Source organism: Pteropus medius, unplaced genomic scaffold (assembly GCF_902729225.1).
Source record: "Pteropus medius unplaced genomic scaffold, Ma_sr-lr_union100, whole genome shotgun sequence".
NCBI classification, from domain to species: domain Eukaryota; kingdom Metazoa; phylum Chordata; class Mammalia; order Chiroptera; family Pteropodidae; genus Pteropus; species Pteropus medius.
In genome coordinates this window covers 3,397,775-3,416,697 of record NW_024354499.1, presented here as the reverse complement: position 1 = coordinate 3,416,697, position 18,923 = coordinate 3,397,775, and the positions used below count along the sequence as shown (strand labels likewise).

At 43.9% G+C, this 18,923-nt stretch overlaps 1 protein-coding gene across 5 annotated transcripts in view; it reads left to right on the top strand.

Moving 5' to 3' along the window:
* The window catches only part of ADD2 (adducin 2), an 88,110-nt gene that overhangs the window by 39,532 nt on the left and 29,655 nt on the right, over positions 1-18,923 (top strand). For 4 of the 5 annotated variants that reach the window (XM_039852509.1, XM_039852510.1, XM_039852511.1 and 1 more), the window contains 3 exons: positions 6,806-6,920; positions 12,325-12,541; positions 14,246-14,384. In XM_039852509.1, the coding sequence (XP_039708443.1) occupies positions 12,359-12,541; positions 14,246-14,384 (322 nt within the window). In that variant the 5' untranslated portion in view covers positions 6,806-6,920; positions 12,325-12,358. Of the gene's footprint in view, positions 1-6,805; positions 6,921-8,918; positions 8,992-12,324; positions 12,542-14,245; positions 14,385-18,923 lie in introns of those variants that run through there. The other variant, XM_039852512.1, reaches the window with a different exon arrangement.

The window sequence follows — 18,923 nt, the reverse complement described above, 5'->3', positions numbered from 1 at the left end:
GCAGTGGTTTTCTTTTTTTAGTTATATTTAAAATAATGGTGTGTCAATTAATCAATGATGTCTTAGATTTGAAGAACTACAATAATGCCAATATTTATCTTTACCCCTCAACAGCAATTCAGTACCTGGGCTGGCATCTCTCTGCCTTCACTTCTGAGTCCTATATCAAAGCTCTTCTTTTGCTCACCTGTGTGACCAGCCTAGATAGATAGATTATTAAGGTAATTGTTATGGTTAACTTAATGCAGAAATATCTATCTATCTATCTATCTATCTATCTATCTATCTATCTATCTATATGTATATGAAGTCCAATACATATATTAACATCACACTCAAGGAAATAAATACTTAAGTAGACCCACAAATATTAAAACATTACTCACTGCTTCATAACTTCTTTAGATTTCATAAAACTCTTGATAAGATTTAGGAAGGAAGGTAATGAAAGATAAACATCATGATAACTATATATATATATATATATATATATATATATATATATATATATATATATAGAGAGAGAGAGAGAGAGAGAGAGAGAGAGAGTTTGAAATAGTTTTTTCCTTAATATCTTCACGATGAAAGCAATGCATACAGGATCATAGGAAGGATCATAAAAGGAAGTGGAAAGTCAAACAACATGTCTCTTATTTTTTCCATCTTGTTCCTGGCACTGTGACAATCTGAGACTCACTTCTCAGGTTTTTGGGATGTGTCCACATGGATGTCCCAGAGGCTAACAGAGTTTCCTATGTGAGCCTTTAGACCCTCCGACTCTTTCACATATTCCCTCCAGTTTCCACCTTCCCCTCATCCTGGGCATACTAACTCTCCTCCTCTCCCTCCCCCAAGTCAGCAGGTCCCAGATCTCATTGGAGTTTTGACTTTCTTACAGCTTCTTCAGTCTGGGGAAGAGAGGGAGCCCTCTCCAGTTTCAGATGCAAGGTGTTCTTATAATTTTCTCTTTTGCTCAATTAGTGAGGAAAAAAAAACAACCCTAACAAAACCAATTTAAAAAAAAAACTAACAAAACCAATGAACAAAAAACTAACGAAACAACTTTGACCATAATGTGCTAAAAGAGCATTTATTTCCACCTCTTGTGGCCTAGGATATGGTTTATTCTTTTAGACATAGAAGGATATGTCACCCAATAGCTGTTTACTGGATTTCTTGGCTGGGGATGGGGATGGGACAAGGGTGGTCCTGCCACACGATTCTGTGGATTACTGTTCCCTTTCCTATTGAAGAACAAATGCTGTCAGATTAGACCAAAAAGCAGAATCAACTGTTTTGCTTGAACTTGACCGAGGTGAAACTTCAAAATATAGGTCCATTGGTTTTAGGTATAGTCTTTCCCGAAGGAAAAAGGTAGACAAGATGACCGCTTAAAAGTATCTGTGACTAGATTCTATGACGGCCTGAGGACAGAGAATTCTATGACAGAGAATTAGAGGACACGTCAGTTCAATTAGACAGCCTTTTTGATGAGCTTTTATCTACATAGTATGCAAGTTTGGCTGACCTTTTCACTGAAGGAACTGAGTATTTGAACACTGAGCCCAGCTGTCCTGCTAGTTCAGCATTGTCTCTGCATCACCAGGGTTTCTGAATCCTTTTTTATTTCACCTTCATTGAAAGCATGAACTCCGTATAGTTTTGTGATTGGTGGCAGAGGTATCTGAAAAGTGGGTTGAAGCTCAGTGCTGGAGCCTCAAGGCTGAGACCTGCATGGAACCTGCCATTCATGAACCACTACTAGAGCTCCATCATGGGCCTTCGAGTGCAGGGATTGTGAATTACATCCTTCGGTGTCTCCATGCCAGAAAGAGGAACCAGAATTACTGTTTCGAGTGCTGGCTGAATCCCTGGGGCTTATTCCAGAAATATGGCACTTGGGCCTTGAGCTCTGGCTATTTGATGATTTTCATTACCCACCTTCCTACCAAGCCCCTTGCATCTGCTCACCTTCACTTGGACGAAGGATGAAAGCGCAGTGAATTAAAAAGAGAGAGCAGGCTCTGGAACCAGAAGGGGTCAAACTTGGCTCTGCCATTTGCTAGTTCTGTGACCTTGATCAAGTCACTCCATTTCCTGGAGCTTCAGTATTCTCCCTTGAAAACCAGGATGATGGGCCCTTCACTGCAGCACTGACGAGAAGGGCCCAACATAGCACTGATACCGATTTGGATTTAACAGCCCAAATTCTGTTGATTGAATAATGTCTTCATTCAAGGGCTAACTCAGAACCTTGGCCCTCATAAGTGTGGACCAAGGTTTCCAGTTTCCTGTTCCAAAAAACATTGAACACTTTCATTTATTTTGAGTTTCCTGTATTGGTTGAACTTAACAGTTGAGATATATATATATCTGAAAATGAGTGTCAGAGGCGGTCTGAAATGAATGTGTTCAATGCTAGTTGAAAATATATAGTTTTATTTGTATTCACATTTTTCCTCTTAACATGATTGTGGGCCTCTAGTAGTCAGGGGCCAAATATCATTTCTTTTGGGAATCTTCCCTCTCACGCCCAATTTCAGTTCCTGCTCACTCCTGGGCACCAGTAGATACTAAACAAATAGTTGGGCTTGTTTAGTGAAAGGGAATAAAGCTGATTCCATACTGTGAGAAAGAATCCTGGACTCATTTGTTCCATAGCAGTGTAATTCCTGGATAGCAGAAGAATGGAAAAAATTGCCTACCAACCATTAAGTTTGGCATCCTTTGCTAGAAGGGTTTTAGGATTCACTGGACCCTTCCAGGAAAGTGTGCATCTGGCATGCTCAGAAATGAGTGCTGCTTAGGCCCTCAGCAGTCAGGAGGTTAAAGCATTCTTCCAGCCAAGGGGGTTTCCAGAGATGGACAGCGTGAGGCTTGAGCATCTGTCTCCTTCCTCTTTCTCCCTCTCTTCTTTTAAATTATTTCTGTCCTAAATGGTTATTACAGTTAATACCTAATGTAGAATTTTGGAAAAGTCAGAAATGCGTGGAAGAAGCTGGTGATAAGCTTCACCCATAATCTCACCACCCAGAGGCGCGAGCTTTCTCTTTATCTGAAAAGACCAGGCAGGGTGTGGTACAGTCCCTTATTCAACGGTCTCTATTTACCCTGCAAAGTCACAGCAGCAAGGCTGTGACCGGGTCTTCCCTCACGTTCGGAAGTCTCATTCAGGGATCGGTGAGTCTAGGCTCTGACTTACAGGGTTGAACTTAGAGCAAATGCTGTGCTGTCCTTCTCTGGGACTCGGGCCTGGAGCTTTCCCAGGCTGGCCCCACCATGGGGCACAGCTGTGCATAGGGCCGTGGTGGGAACAGCTGGGAAATGACAATGTGCAGCATCTTTCCACTTAGGACTCAGGGAGCCAGGTGATACAGACTCTCTGCTCCTGTCTGGAAACTGCCCACTGAAGTGGCAGGAGACAAGCATCTGCCTCTCCTCATTGTGCAGGGAGCTTAAAAAGATTTTTCTAAAAAGTCAGACAACTTGAGCATCTGTTACTCTCCTTCTAGACCTTTTGTTTATTTCACAGCTGCAAGGAACAACCCACAGGAATGCGATTTTGTACTCCAGTGATTCCATATACCTGGTCTTCAGTGGGACAGGGAAGAAAACAGCCTGTGACAGGGAGTGTCTCTCATGATTTGCAATCCTCAGCTGCTCTCTAGGACCATGAATCCTAAGCCGAGTCTTCACTGAGTAGGGTCAAGAGCGTGAGAACGCAAAATGGAGGTGTGAAAGGGGGTTCCAGGGGTCCCCTGAGCAAAGAGCAGAGGTTCCTGCAGTGAGTTGAAGGAAGAAGGCACAGAAAAGAGTGCCCCAGGCTGAGACCAGCATGGACCATCCTTGAGGTGGGAACCAGTCTGGTGCCTGCCAGGTGCTGGCAACAGCCCCAGAGCACCAAAGATAGGAGGGAGGGTGGAGGCGGGCACTGAGAGGCCCATGGGGCTTTGTGTGCCATCTAAGAGAGTGGACTTCATTCTACAAGGTGGCAGTCCTCAAGAGGCAGCGGGTAGTTAGAGCAAGAGAGGCAAGGCTCCCTATTCCTTGGTTGGGATGGGTGGGTTTGAATTTCCAACACGGAGCGTGTGTTTAGTTTGAAAAGCAAATTCAGAATTAAAATTTTAAATTTGATAAATGTAAAAAGAATACCTATCACTTTTGTGTTACAATCTAAATTTGGCCGGATTTTGTCTAGAGGAGCAGAATTAGAAAAAGAAAAAGGTGAGGGAACACTGCCCCAGGTGATGGGAGCCACTGATAGGTTTTCAGTAGGAAAGTGACAGGCATGGGCCAGATTTGCATTTTTAGAGCAGAGACTCTGGCTACTGACTGGGTAGGGGTATGAGAGAGGAAAGACTGAGCAGAGACGATGAAAGGGATGGAGAGATGTGGGTTTGATTCAGGGCGTAGTGCTCTGAATAAAGAGATATTTAGGACATAACACCAGAGAACTTGGTGACAAAGTAGGTGTACAGGACAAGAAGAGGGATGAGTCAAGGCTGCTTTCTGGGACCCTTGATGAGGTGGCTGGCTGTGGGTTGGGGGGCAGGGAGGAGGGGCTGGCTGGAGGAGGGAGGCTCTGGTGCAGGGTTGGCTAGAGTAATGGTCTGTTTGGTTGGTAGATTTCAAGATGGCCATGGAACATCTGGGCGGACAAAGGCCTCTGGGTGCCTGTGACTTGTCCAGGTTCACAGTCTAGTGGATGGCTAACTAGAATTAGAATCCCATATCCTAACTCTTCCACCTCCCAGCCCAGCTTGACTGCACACTGAGAGCAGGGAGCAGGTAGCCTGAGGTACCATGCCTCTTAGGAGGTGTCAGGCACCCTACGTGTTGATGCTGCTGTTCTCATTATATGGGCACCCACCCCTTGCTTCCAAGATCTTTCCACGGGGCCTGGGTAGCTGGCTGGAAGCTAGGGCAAGCTAGGAGAAAATGAAGGCTCAGAAGATTGACAGGCCAGGGTCCCCAGAGGCCCATGCAGAATGGCAGCCTTACCCAAGGTGCTGGACCCTCCTGAAAGGCCCTGGCATCAGGCCTCTTTCTCTTCCTTTTCCCTAATTAAGACTTGCTGATCCTGCACCTGTCCTGACTCTGCTCACCTGACTCTGCAATTAGAAATTTGACAGTTTTAGTACCACGGGTGAATGTTTTACAAATAACAAATTTGTCTACAACGCCTCTCATAGCTATTTTTATTTTAATCAGAGGATAATCCCGGAAATCAAGGAATGGAGCTCTCATAGTGGAATTTCAACACTGATGGAATTGGGGATGGGAATTATTATGTATAGTATATACTTTACTTATCTGGGGCCAGATGTCTGCCTTCCTACATGAATGGCACAGGTCCCTTCTGGGTGCGAAGGATTAATTCTCTCAGTGAACACGAGAAATAGCTCAGATTCTGACATTTCAAACCTTAGCAGGTTTTGGGCATGGGGCAGCCTCACACTTCTGTGGCAGGGGCTGCTGGGGAAGGTGAGGAAACTGGTGCTTCAGGTAAGAGAGCTTACCTGACTGCTGGGTTGGTCTTGAGGGAGGGTCAGTGGCACGTCAGCAAACCCCGCTCTGGAGCCAGTTGGTCCTGGAGGGGTGGGCTCCCATGTGGTGGGCATTGGACAGAAGCAGCATCAAGTGGTGGCTGTGACCTTGTTCTGTTCTAGCTAAAAATAAAACCAATGGAAGAAGAGTCACAGCTGGCAGCTGAAATGCAGAGCAAAGAGAATAGCTTTTGGAGATTTCTATCTAGAGTCTCGAACTGGAGGCGTAAGCATCAGGACTGGGCTCAGGGGCCATGTAGGCACTGATAAGCCGAGCCCCGGGTGTCCTGGTGTCCTGGACTCCCTCAGGCATACCATACCTACTGAGACACATTCTCCTTGCCCTCATTGGTGAGATAAGACTTCCCAGATGCTCTGTTCTAGGCAGCACCAAGTCAGAGATAGAGCAGAGCTAGCTGGTGAGGCAGGACAAACAGGGCCTGGGCCCCAGAGCCATGGTGGGGGTGGGAGTGGGGTTGGGGATGCTGCTGGCTCTGGATGAGACAAGCATCTCTGGATCTCCAAGGGGAAACGGATAACTATCACTTGCCTATTAAAAAAAATTTTTTTTTCAATGACTAACCCTTTGAAGACCTTGATCCCTAATATTTTTGGGAGTAGTAACTCGCCCTCGTTTGTGAGATATCAAAAACTTTATATTCCTCCTTCAGGAATACTTTATGACCTGTTACCCAGGTATTTGCTGGTATTTCTTCCCTTGAACTCTGAATGAAAACATCTTGAATCCAACAATTCTTGGCCCGGGAAACTCCCAAATCCTCCCACTGGCCTGGAGTGTGATGTTCTTCGGGCTTCTTCTGTCTCTTGGGCTGCATCCAAAAATCACTCACACCACATCTGTGAGTTTAGTAGCTGTTAGTGAAGTGCTTTCAGGTGGGGGTGTGTGTGAAAAAGGCGTCATATCCCTTCCGGTCCAGCAGCTCCTGGCCCCCTGGGCTCATTTTCTGCTCCCTCCGCCAAGCAGAGCAGCCTCCCTCCTCTGCACCTTGCTAACACTCAGCAAAGGGATTTTCCAATTCCTCTCTTTGAAAGGAATTTTGATCCCAATCGTAAAGACAATAAGGCTTTTTTACCTTTTTCTAGACATCATTTGCTTTTAAAATAAAAATCCATTTAGTTTTTAAGAATTTCCCAGAAGTCTTTGAAATAAATTGGCACTTAATGCTACTGTGAAAACGATGCAAGAGTCATGCTGGTGCAGACAAGACCCTGATATTTGTCATGTTTGTGTTTTCCAGTTTCCACCTGGATGTTTGATGTCCTGTAGATGTGGACAGTGTGCCTGAGAGCAGAGCAGGGAGCACAAGCTGAACGCTAAGAGGCAACCTGAGACAAGGCCGGTCCGGACTCCTGGTAATTCATTGGTAGTTTTTGGTGGCGATGGGGGTGGGGCACGCTTTTTGGTTGGGTCCATCTCACCAGTACGAGCTTCTGAACACTCAGGTCATCTCCTGAACTCCCCCAGTCCTGCTCACTCATGTGCTACCATGGAATCTGAAGGATGTTGGAAGTCACTAGTCCAACCCTCCAGCCTAGGCAGAAGCCCCTCTACAGCTTCTATAGTTACTCTGATGCTGAGGAGAGAGCTCACCACCCAGAAGGCAGCCTGTCCCACCTTCCTGTTACTGAGTAGCTCTTGCTGGTGGAAAGTTCTCCCTTGTACCCTCAGTAGGATCTACCTGCCTGCAGCAACCACTCTCTTTCCTGGTTCTGGCTCCTGAGGCTCTAAGGAATCAGCCTAATCTCTCTACCCCAAATATATGTTGGGGACAACTGGAGTGGAGGAATGCAGGATCTAGGGCCAGAGACAGTCCTGGTTGAAATCCCGACTCCAGTGTTATCTGTGTTATCTTGGACAAGTTAGTTAATCTCTCTGATTCAGTTTCTTTATCAGTAAAACTGGGACAATGATGTCTGCCTCACAGAGTAGTCTTGGGAATGAAAATAAATCATGAATAGAAGTTGCCTGGTGCCATTTTATCACTAATTCTCTGACACCAACTAGATGTCCCACAACTCAGCTCCGTTCTGACATTACCCCAAGTCGAATGGCACACAGATTAACCATCACAAGTTACAGACAAGGTTGCCTACAAAGTTGCCCTCACTTTAGAGACTAGCTAGAGTGGGGTCCCCAGGCCACCCACACTTCTGACTGATTAAGATATAAATTCTGGGGTTCTCATGTTTCCTCTTCAGTTTCTATAATACACTAGAACTCACTGAAGGCAATGTAATTGCAATTACAGTTTTATTATAAAAGATCCAACTCAAGAACAGACAACTGAGCAGGGTCCTGGGGGAGGGGTGGGAATGAGGGTGGAGGGAGTTGTGCAGAGTTTCAGCACCCTCTCCTTGTGGAATCCAGGTGTGTCGCCATCCCAGCTCAGCCAGCTGGAAGCTCCTCCAAGCTTTGGTGTTCAGAGATTTTTAATGGGGCAGCATATTGACAGGGAAGGGGCTTTATTACTAGGCATAATTGTTTAAATCATTTGTCATTTGATTGAATTCACTTTCCAGCCTCTCCGCCTCCCTTCCTCCATGGTTAGGAGTGGGGCTGAAGTTGCAACCCTCTGATCAAGTGCTTGGCCTTTCTTGGTGGAAACTATCTAAGGGTCCACCATAAGTCATCTCATTAGCATCAGCTCAGGTTTGGTGAAAGGGGCTCATTATGAATAACAGAAGACAGTCCCAATGTCCTTTGGATATTTTAGAAATCCCAAAGGTGTTTGAAGCTCTGTACCAGGAACTGGGACAAAGACCAGATACCCTCTTTATGATGTCACACCTGTGCAACAAATGCTAACCTCCTCTGGTCTTCAGCATCCTGCTAACCCTCTTTTTTATGATCTCCAGGTTAACATGTTCCTCCTATCTGGTCAAAGAACTAGGCATTATCATCAGTATTTTCCTAGATGTTCTTCGTTTTGTTCATATAGCTCAAGATTGAATTAGTTTTTGGACTAAAACATATAATTACAGTTATTTAGTGTGCACCTGTTTACAGTTGAATCATATGCCTCTCATTACTCAAGTTCCTAATGCTATGATGATTCTAGCTGCTAAACAACAAATAATAATAGCAAATGCTTAATAGCACTTGCTATGCACCAGGCACTGTTTTAAGTATGTACTTCACATACATGAACTCATTTAATCCTGACAACAATCTAAGAGGTAAATATAATCCTCATTTTATATGCGGGGAAGCTGAGGCACAGAGAGTTTAGGTAACTTGCCCAAGATCACATAGCTAATAAGTGGCATAGCTGAGATTTGAACTCATTGTCTTGTTCCAGAGTCCATGCTTTTGCCACTAAGCCATGCTGCACACAGCTTTGATCACCTATGAAACATTTTGAGAAGGGAAGGAAGGAGCACAAAAGGATGCCTCTGGTTCACCAAAGCCAAAGGGTTTGAGCAGGTGAGGGAGTCAGAGCTTCCATTTCTTTCCAATTCCTCTGCCTCTGGAGCAGCCCTCTGGGGCTGGGCTCTAACAAGTGAAGGCAGGCCTAGGGGCATAGTAGTGTGGGCACCTGTCCATCAGGCCCAGAAAGTCTTAATTCCTGGCGCTTCAGGAAGAGGAGAGCTACTTCAGAGCCTTCATAGACTCATTCCTGGGAAATGCAGCCACTCCAAGGGGAGAGGGAGAAGATAAGACTTTTCCCGTCTAGATGGGAAGGATTTAGGCCAGGAAGGCTCAGTACTGGGCTGTGCTGGTCAAAATCCTAGTCCGGAGAAGCTCAGGTTCAAGTGGTTCTGGAGCTGGTGGGACCTGGATTTGTAAGGAACTCAGGAATCCAATGCACTCATTGTGGGAGATGGGGTGTTGCTTGTTGCTAGTTATAAGGATCTGGGGCAGTGAAAATGCCAAAGAGATTTAAAAGGGGTGGAGTGCAGTGGGCGATGCCTCTGGAAGAATTTTGGTCTGTAGGGCTGACTGCCCAGAAGGATTGGGTGGTGACTGCATGTGTACATGGTTCCGATGCAGTCTCATTGTGTTGAACTTTGCAATCTCTTCTACTCCCCAACTTCCAGGGAAGGTGGGTGGGAGCATGATGGAGGCGAAGGATTCATAACTCACACTATTACGTGGGATTGACTTGAACCCACAAGGCAGCTGTCGGTAGGTCATGTGTGTTCTTTGCAGATGTTTTCCTTTTGGCATTTGGCTTGAGGGAGAGGCAATGGGGGGATGTAAGAAGGTCTCTTGCTCCAGGAAACCTGGATCCTCCATCCTTCTGTTTTTTCTACATGAATCAGTCTCTCTCCATAGAGTAACAGAGCTGGAATGGGTCCCAGTGGTTATTCTGTTCACCTCCTCATTTAGAGATGAACAAAGTGAGACCCAAAGATGGAAATTACTTGCCAAAGTCCACACAGCTAGAGAATGACAGAATTGGGGCAAAATCAAGGCTCTTACTTCTAGTCCTGAGCTAGTTCTACCAGAAACATCCTTGATGGACTCAATCACTCAATCACTATTTCTTCACTTAGTTGAAGAATCTGGCTTCAAATGTTATGAAGTACAACCTCAACCATTCTAGCAACCTGGTAAATATGTTACAAAATATTTCTTTAAAGAATGTTTGTTTTGTTTGTTTTTGGCCATCACTCCCAGACTCCCTTCCCCATCCTCCCATGGACATGACTGGTAAGGATGGTGCTCTGGTGAGGGCTTTCGTAAGGAGATGACTAATTAGTAAAAGAATTAAGATCAGAGGCCATGGTTTAGTGAACTTGCATAAGTGGGTTTTGGTGGTATTTGGAACACTACTGCTGTCCCAGGTCAAGTGCACGGTTGGAGTGGGAAGAGGGGCCTGAACAACCATGGGAAGTGGTGCCTGACACTAGCATTAGAAATACGAGGCTTTGCGCCTTCTTTGGCAGGCTTGCTTGAAATGTCTAATACCTGGACTGGACACCTTTCGTTACCTGCTACAACCATTAACATCTAGCCAGTTGTAAAACCCTGTCTGCCCATTAGAATTACCCAGGGAGTTTTAAAAAATCTTAATGTCCAGGTCACACCCCAGACTAATAACATTGAAATCTCCGATATCAGTATTTTTTAAAGTTCCCCAGGAGATTCCAATGTGTGCCCAAGGTTAGGAGCTATTGCTTTAGGCTAAGGGTTCAGGGCATCAGCTAATTATTGAAGGACCCATCCATGTGTCGTCTCTTAAACTTGCGATTTGCCCTTCCCAAAAGGGAAACATGAAAAAAAAGAAAAAGAAAGAAAAGTCACCTTGAGTGTTCTGGATTGGATGGGGCGGACTCCCACTTCTCCTCTTACTCAGTGCATCATCCTTGCCTGCCCACTCAGAGGGACTGTCAGCTGGAGGGTAGAGTCCTGACAGAAAATGGAAGAAAGGGTCACGGACAGCTCACCGACAACAAAAATATGCTTTACTAGCTGTCTGCAAGGCCTCCTCTTTTGTAACGAGCTGCTGGCTGGAATGAAAGCTAAGCCTTGGGCTAACACGATCAGCAGAGGGAGCAGAGCAGACCAGGACCAGGGTGGCCAGGCGTGCTCTAAGAGAACAAGAGAGCTCTCTGCCTCCTCGTGGAAGGAGAGCCTTCGGAGGTAAAGTGAGGGAGAGGTAGGTAAAGTGAGGGAGAGGTGAGTTAAGGATGAAAGCCAGGTGTCCTGATCTCATGGAATGCTCTTTTGTTATTATCTCTCTACTCGTGTTTGAAAGCTAATTGTTGTCCAATCAAGACACTTGCCTTCTTTCGCTGGGAAGGGGATCAGCCAACAAGGAAAAGGCAAAAGCTCTGTAAGGCCCCCCAGGTGTTGAAGGGGCATAACCCAGAATGGAGGACCTAGCAGTGGTGACACAGAGGGGGACTGGCGTGGCCAAAGCCCCACCGCTGGGAGGTGGAGGCTGGAACTGCAGTCTGCTTCTTCAGATGTGCTCCATTATGGCCATAGAAGACATCCCTTCATTCATCATTCAGGCATTTCAAAAAGCATGCTTGAGGAAGGAAAAATCACGTCTTTTCCCCTGCCCAACTCTCCAACTATTGCTCTGGTCCTCACTTCAGGGACCAGGTCTAGATATGTGGGACTCTGGGCGGCCTGGCAATCCAACCCGGTGCCCTTCAAACAGTGTTTATTCTTTTGATATTTCTCAATATTTATTTAGTTTGGTTTTGGAGAAACTAATATTTCATTAATGAAAATTGGACACCTCTTTTAAACTTGGAATAAGAATCTGATTCTGCGTTGAGACACGTTTTACAGAAACAGATTCACCAATAATCCCTTTCCAGAGGCCAGAGAAAATTTAAAGTTGTGCAAAAAAGCACTGCCCAAAGCGTTTCCCACGTTTGAATAGTTCTCGCTCAATTTCCCACTAAATTTTTTTAGGTTTCTTAGAGGTTTTACATTTTAGATGCGATACTAATTCCCAGTAAATAGCTTTACACTGTGTAGATATAGATCACAGAAATGCTCAGAAAGGTCTGCAGGTCATGCTTGCACTGGACGACCTGTCTGCTTCAACCTGAGGGTGGCCATGGAAGCCTGGCGGGTCAGGGAGGGCTGGTGGAGCCCTGACAGGTGCCATAGTTTTAGTTGGGCCGATGACGCATTAGCGCCCCCTATAGACCGGCATCAGGCGTCGCCTGGCCCTCGAACGCGCGATCCGCTTTACACCATCCAGCGAATAGCCACAATCCCCCTGGGAAGCCAACCCCTCTGCTTTGAGACTGGAGCACCCACCTGTCCGCCTCCCTCTTCCCTCCTCTGCAGGGTTACAGGAGTGCATTGCAAACCTACAAGAACAATGAGTGAGGAAACTGTCCCCGAGGCTGCCTCCCCGCCACCCCCTCAGGCGCAGCACTACTTTGACCGCTTCTCTGAGGACGACCCTGAGTATCTGCGCCTGCGCAACCGTGCGGCCGGCCTGCGGCAGGACTTCAACCTGATGGAGCAGAAGAAGCGTGTCACCATGATCCTGCAGAGCCCCGTGAGTGGGGTCTGACTCAGGCGGGGCGGGGAGGGGGCTGCACTGATTTGTCGGGGTGAACCTGAACGATAACTCCGTTTCCACTTGCTTAGGGTCCTAGCAGTTTTAAGCCCACTGAGAAAGACGGGGGTCGCGTGGGTGTTTGATTCTCTCTTGTCACTGGTGGATGGCGAAACCTGGTCTATGTGCAGGGGGTTTGGCTCGGGGTGGGAGGAAGTGGGTCCGAGAGACAGGCGCCTCTCCTCAGTTTCCTGTGCCCCCTCTGAGCTTCAGTTTCTAGTGTTCCCTCCTTACCAAAAGCTTTAGCAGTGAACAAATGCGTGTAAACCGGAGGCCAGCAGGGGGCTCTCTGTGGGAGGTTTGGGGCTCCCCTTCCAGAACACCACAAAGAACTTGCTGTTGGGGCAATGAGGCAGGCATGCGTGGAGCAGCAGTGAAGAGAGCCTGGAACGCCCAGGAGGTGGAGGCAGTGGAGGGTTCAGGGGGTTTGGGGACAGGGGCCCGGGAAGGGAGGGTAAGTCAGGGTCACCTTACCAAGGCTCCAGGTTTGAGGTTAGTTGGTGCCCGCCTGGCAGGGACACAGAGCTTATCCTGAGGCAGCTGGTGCACTGAGGACAGAGTGTAGGCCTAATGGACCACTGAAGTAGAAGTGCGCTGCAGGCCCTTGGGCAGGGGTGGGGGTGGGAGGTGGGAAGAGCAGTGCGGACAGAGGCGGTAGAGCTGGTGGGTCCTCAGGAAACAGTGCATGGTCCTAAGGTCTGGGAAGCCCAGGGATGAAGTTGTCTTCTCCAGGTGCTTGAAGGGATGGGCTCTGCTTCAGCTCCCACCTTGGGGAGCCAGGGCATTAAGTGGGCCACGAGTGACCCTGGCTGAGAGCACACAGTGAATGCTCAGGCCTCACAGAGGAGCACTGAGGGATGAGCCTGATCCTGGTGACAGGTGACACTGTGTTGGGGAGCCGGAAGGAATATAGCAAGGTGCTAAAAGCACTGATGTGATGGCAAAAACCCCAGAGTGTGGCTAGGAGGTGTGGTAAAAGTGGCAGAGTTAGTACCAGCCCAAGTGTTGGGGCCTGAAAGGATGAGTCTCTATTCTCAGTCAGGAGATGGGGATGGCAGGAGCTCACGCTGCTACTTACTGTCCTTTTATAAGATTCACCAACACTTAAGCAGTCTATTTCCTCCTGTGTTCTCCACTGCCACCTGGTGGTCAGGCATGCTTTATTCATAGTCTGATGGTCTGAAAAGCCAGGTAGAGGCAACCTCAGAGGTCCTCAAATCCTTCTGAAAAGGAAACTGAGAACCAGAAGAGCCATAGGCATGGCTAATGGACAGGGAAGATGGCACACCTTTTCATTCAGTTCTGCTTTTTAAAACGTCTCAATTACTAAAGTGAAGTCGTGCCATGTCTGATGATAGGAGGGGCCTTGACTACCACTTAGACACAGGAAGGACCTGGAGTCTGGAGTACTTTCCATAGGGCAAAGGGAACAGGAGCCATCCTCAGCAACTCCTGTTGCTCCCCAAACAGTAGTTTAGGAAGGCTCCTAAAATCCCTGTTGAATTGCCAAAATGTCCTCTGCGGCCCAGGGATCTCAAGTGTGGCCCTGGCCTAGATGACCTAGGGGCGGGTGGGCATTGGAAAAGGGGCCCTCCATCTCCCGCATGAGAAGCACGGAAGGAACCAGCACCTTGGGGATTTCAGTCTTTTAGGGAGGAGCTGGAAGGCCTCATCCAGGAGCAGATGAAGAAGGGGAACAACTCGTCCAACATCTGGGCCCTGCGGCAGATCGCGGACTTCATGGCCAGCACCTCCCACGCAGTCTTCCCAACATCTTCCATGAGTACGTGGGGAGCTGGGGAGCTGCCAAAAGCAGAGGGTGGGGGAAAGTGGGGTGTGAAAGAGAGGAAGGAGCAGCAAGAGGCAGCTTGGTTGCCAGGCTACAGGGTGAGTGCTGCAGTTGCATTAGCAGACCTGGGGGAGCTGAGCAGCAGCCAGAGAGGTACCTGGCTCTGTTTCTAATGCTGCTGTGATTTAAAGATCCACAGGAGACTTATCCTTGATGCCCAGAAATAGTAGGTTGGGGGGCGGGGCGGTGATGGTGACTCAAGGGAGAACCTAGTTCTGGTTCTGCTGGGGGAGGGACAGGATAACATGGCATCACTGCTCTGAGAAGGCGGCAGCCCATAGAAGACCCCCCTTCCCACCCCCCTTCCCCACCTCATCAGTGGATCAGCATGAAGGGAAGAGTTTTGCAACTCAAGGTTCCTTACATGGCCTCTACTTGAAGGTCCAGGAGTGGAGAGTGGAAAGTGAGGATTCTGCTCCCTGATAACTCTAGCTATGGGTATAGAACTAAAGAATTTCTTTGATGCTAGCAGCATCCCTTGACTTAGGCTGCTCTTCCCTTAATCCCCTGGAGCCACACCCTTGGATATGGAGTGTGGGATGGGAGGAGACCACTGAAGCCAGTGTCTCTAGGCCCTACTGGACAGACAGGGCAACTCTATAGACCAAGGCCAAGAGCAGCCAGGCCTGGGCCCAAACCCATCTTCCAGGGCTCTGAAGCTCTGCTCACACCTTTAAAAAACAAGCATGGACAATTCTTCCCCTCAACAAGATGAATACAGGATTATGGTGGAACATTAGGAAAATATTCAAGAAATAGAAATTACTATACTGTGTTCTTATAACTAAGAAACTACTGTTATCAATATTTTGATATATGTCCTTCCAACTTTTTTCTCTTAACATGTATAGATTATGCAATATGGATCTCATTATCCATATATATTTAACAACCTTAACATGTCTTGACTAATTTTTCACACAGCAAAATAAGGTTCTATAATATAATTTTGGGTGGATGTATGCTATTCTATGGCATGGCTGAATACACCATAGTTTAATCAGTTTCCCATTTTTTAGACTGTTAGGTTGTTTCCAGTTTTTTGCTATTATAAACAAAAATGCAATGAATACCTTTGTAAATAAATCTGATTGCATCCATTACTATTTTCTTAAGATAAATTACTAGAAATAGAATTGCCAGATCGATATATAGGCATGTTTTATAGACTTTAATGCATAATGTCAAATTATCCTGGAGAGAGATGGAACCAACGTACCTTCCCACCAGCCATGCACTAGAGTGCCCACTTTCTCCACTCTGATGTGAAATGTGTACTTCCATGTGTTTCATCCTCATGATTTGATAGGTGATCAAAGTACTTTATTTGTGTTTTAATGCGCAGTTAGTAATGAGGTTGGATGTATTTTCATATACATATTGAACACGATTTTCTTTTTGTAGTAAACTGCCTATCACATCTTTTTTCAATTTTCCTACTTGTATATTCTTTTCTAATGGATTTTCAAATCTTTATAAAGTTAAGACTACTTCTCTATTATCTTTCAAGTATATTGCAATTTTTTTCCAGTGTCTTGTTTGCCTTTTAATTGTGTTCATGATGTTTTTATCTTATAGAACTCTTTAATTTCTGCATAGTCGAATTCATTGTTATTTTCCTTTGTGTGCTTTGCTTTTGATTGCATGCTTAGAAACACCTTCCCTGTGATTTATCATCAATAATATACCTTTAATTATTAATTTGCCAAATTTTTCTCAACTATTTGTACAAGTTTATTCTTTAAAGTAATTTTAGACGTATTTTGTCAAGTGTCCTCATTTACCTCAAAAAATTCTTCTTGAGGTTTTGATTGGGATTGCATTAAACGGGTAGATTAATTTAATGGAGAATTTATAAATTTATAATTATATATTAGAATGTAAGCTCCAGAGGGGAAAGGGTGTTTGTGTGTTTTGTTCCCTGCTATATCCCAGAATAGTGTCCTGGACTTAGGAAAGTGTCTGGCAAATACAAGGTACATAAAAAATATTCATATGGATGAATTTTAAATCTTTTCAGAAGTGATGTATTTCTTTTTATTTAATTCTTCTTTACTGTCCATCAGAAAATTAAGGAGTTATTTTCATATAGTCCCTACTAATTTCTTGTTATGTTTATCCTGGAAATTTTATGTAACTTTGTTACTTTAAATGATTCTTTCTATGTTCAATTTTCTTTCTGGTTTTTGCTGTCATCTGGGGTGATCAATGGATTTATATATATGTTTAAACTAGCCCCTTATCAAACTCTTAATTTCTAATATCTTCTCAGTTAATTCTCTTGGTTTTTGTATCTAGAAAAAACACATAATCTGCACATAATTTTTCATTTTTCATTCTTTATTCCAACATTAGCTCTTTGGCTTATTTTTCCAGTTTTCTCATTGCATCTGTTAGAACTCTTAGAACAATGTTTAATAATAGATTGGAGAGTAATCATCTTGGTCTTGTTTCTGACTTTAATGGAAATTCTTTTACCATAAGAGTTAGAGGTAGTTATTCTTTTCATGTTGTGGAAATATCTTTCTATTATAGTTTGATATGCATTTTTCTCAGCAATGGATGTTGAATTTTATAAAATGCACTTTTGGGTATTTATTGATCTTTCTTCCCTTGAACTATTGATGTGATGAATTATATTAATAGATTTCTGAATATTGAACTTCTTTTCATTCCTGAAATAAATCATTCCTGGTATTGATGCATTCTTTTAAAAATACTCTTCTGTATTTGATTTGCTAGATTTTTATCAAGGATTTTTGCATCCATATTCACATATAAGATTGGTCAGCAGTTCACTTTTTGGGAAATCTTTATTTTCTTTGCCCTAATGGAATTTAAAGCAGATAGATGTCTCTGTTTTTTGGAGATTTATTATTGACATGTAAAGCCATCTAGAACTGGAATATTTTTTATAAACATTTTTTTTTCTCAATTTCCCCTATTTTGTTGGTTCTTGAGTAGATTTTGGTCATATGTTTTATGTAAAATAATCCATTTTTTGGAGCTTTTCAAAATTATTGGAGTGATTTATAATATTATTTTTATCATTTAAACTTTCTGCTGTGGATAAATGAACTCCCACTCTCATACCTGGTGCTGTGTGTTCCCACTTTCTCTTTATTGGCTAATCCAGATGTTGGTTTATTCGTAGATCTTCTCTCAAAAGCCAGTTCTTAGATTTACATATTGCTTCCACTAATTTTCTTGTTCCCAATTCATGCTTTTGTTTTTATTTTCATTAATTCTTTTCCATAACTTTTCTTTCATTTATTTTGTTATTTATATTTTTTCTAGAAAAGAATAAAATGGATGATTTCATATTTAATTCAATAATAAAGATGTTTAAAGCTCTGAATTTTTTCTCTCTGAGTATAGGTTTGGTCTTATCCCATGAATTTTGACACATAGTATTTCCCTTATTGCTAATTTCTAGATAGGAGATTGCTATTTTGATTTTATTTTTATTCTAAGAGCTATCTGGGAATGTATTTTCTCATTTTTAAATGGTAGAGTTTGCAGCCATTTAAAGATTTGTTGATAATATCTAATTTTATTGCATTATGTTTGGAAAATATTTCCTATTTAATGTCTGTGTTGGGGATTTATTGAGACTTTCTTTGCGGCCTAATATCATTTCAAAATGATACATGGGTACCAACTCTGTATCTAGGGCATAGTATTTAATCTATATCTTCACTTATTATTTTTGATTTTGTCAAAAGTGAGAATTGTGTTGTCTTCTACTGTATTTTACATCAGTTCATTTCTCAGTATTTCTGATAGCTTTTGCTTTGTATATCTTGATGAAATGTTATTCAAAGTGTAAATGTTCTTTATAGGTTTACCTTTAATCCATGTAAAATGATCTATAAAATCATTTTCTTTATCCAAAAGAATATTGTTTTCCCTGATTTCTACTTTGATAATGATATTATGATCTCTGTTTAATTTTTGTTTATATTTGCCTGGCATACTTTTGATAATTCTTGTATTTTTACCAGTTTTATGTCACTTTATTTTAGTGTCTGTTTTTTGTAACCCTCCTATAGTATTGTCTTCTGACATCTATTGCTATAGTAGAGAAATCTGAAACAACTTATTTTTTTTTTTGTTATTTTGTAGTTAACCAAAATTTTTTTCCAGATGTATGTGGATTTTTCCTTTTATCCTTGTATTTCAGAAATATTTTCAGAAAGCATATGATTGTAGGCCTTTTCTTTTCATGGACTACCCCCTTCCCAACTCCGCCAGAATGCAGTAAATCCTTATAATTTATATACACAAGTCTTTTTTTTAGTCCAGAAATTGTTTCTGTTAGATCGATACTGATTATCTGGCTCTCTGGTCTTTGTCTTCCATATCTGTCGTCTTTTCTGTCATTATTTTCATGTCTCTGTCTTTATACTCTTTCTTTTGAAAGAGAAATAGGGCTGACCAGCATTTCTGTTGCCTCACCCACCAGCATCTGTC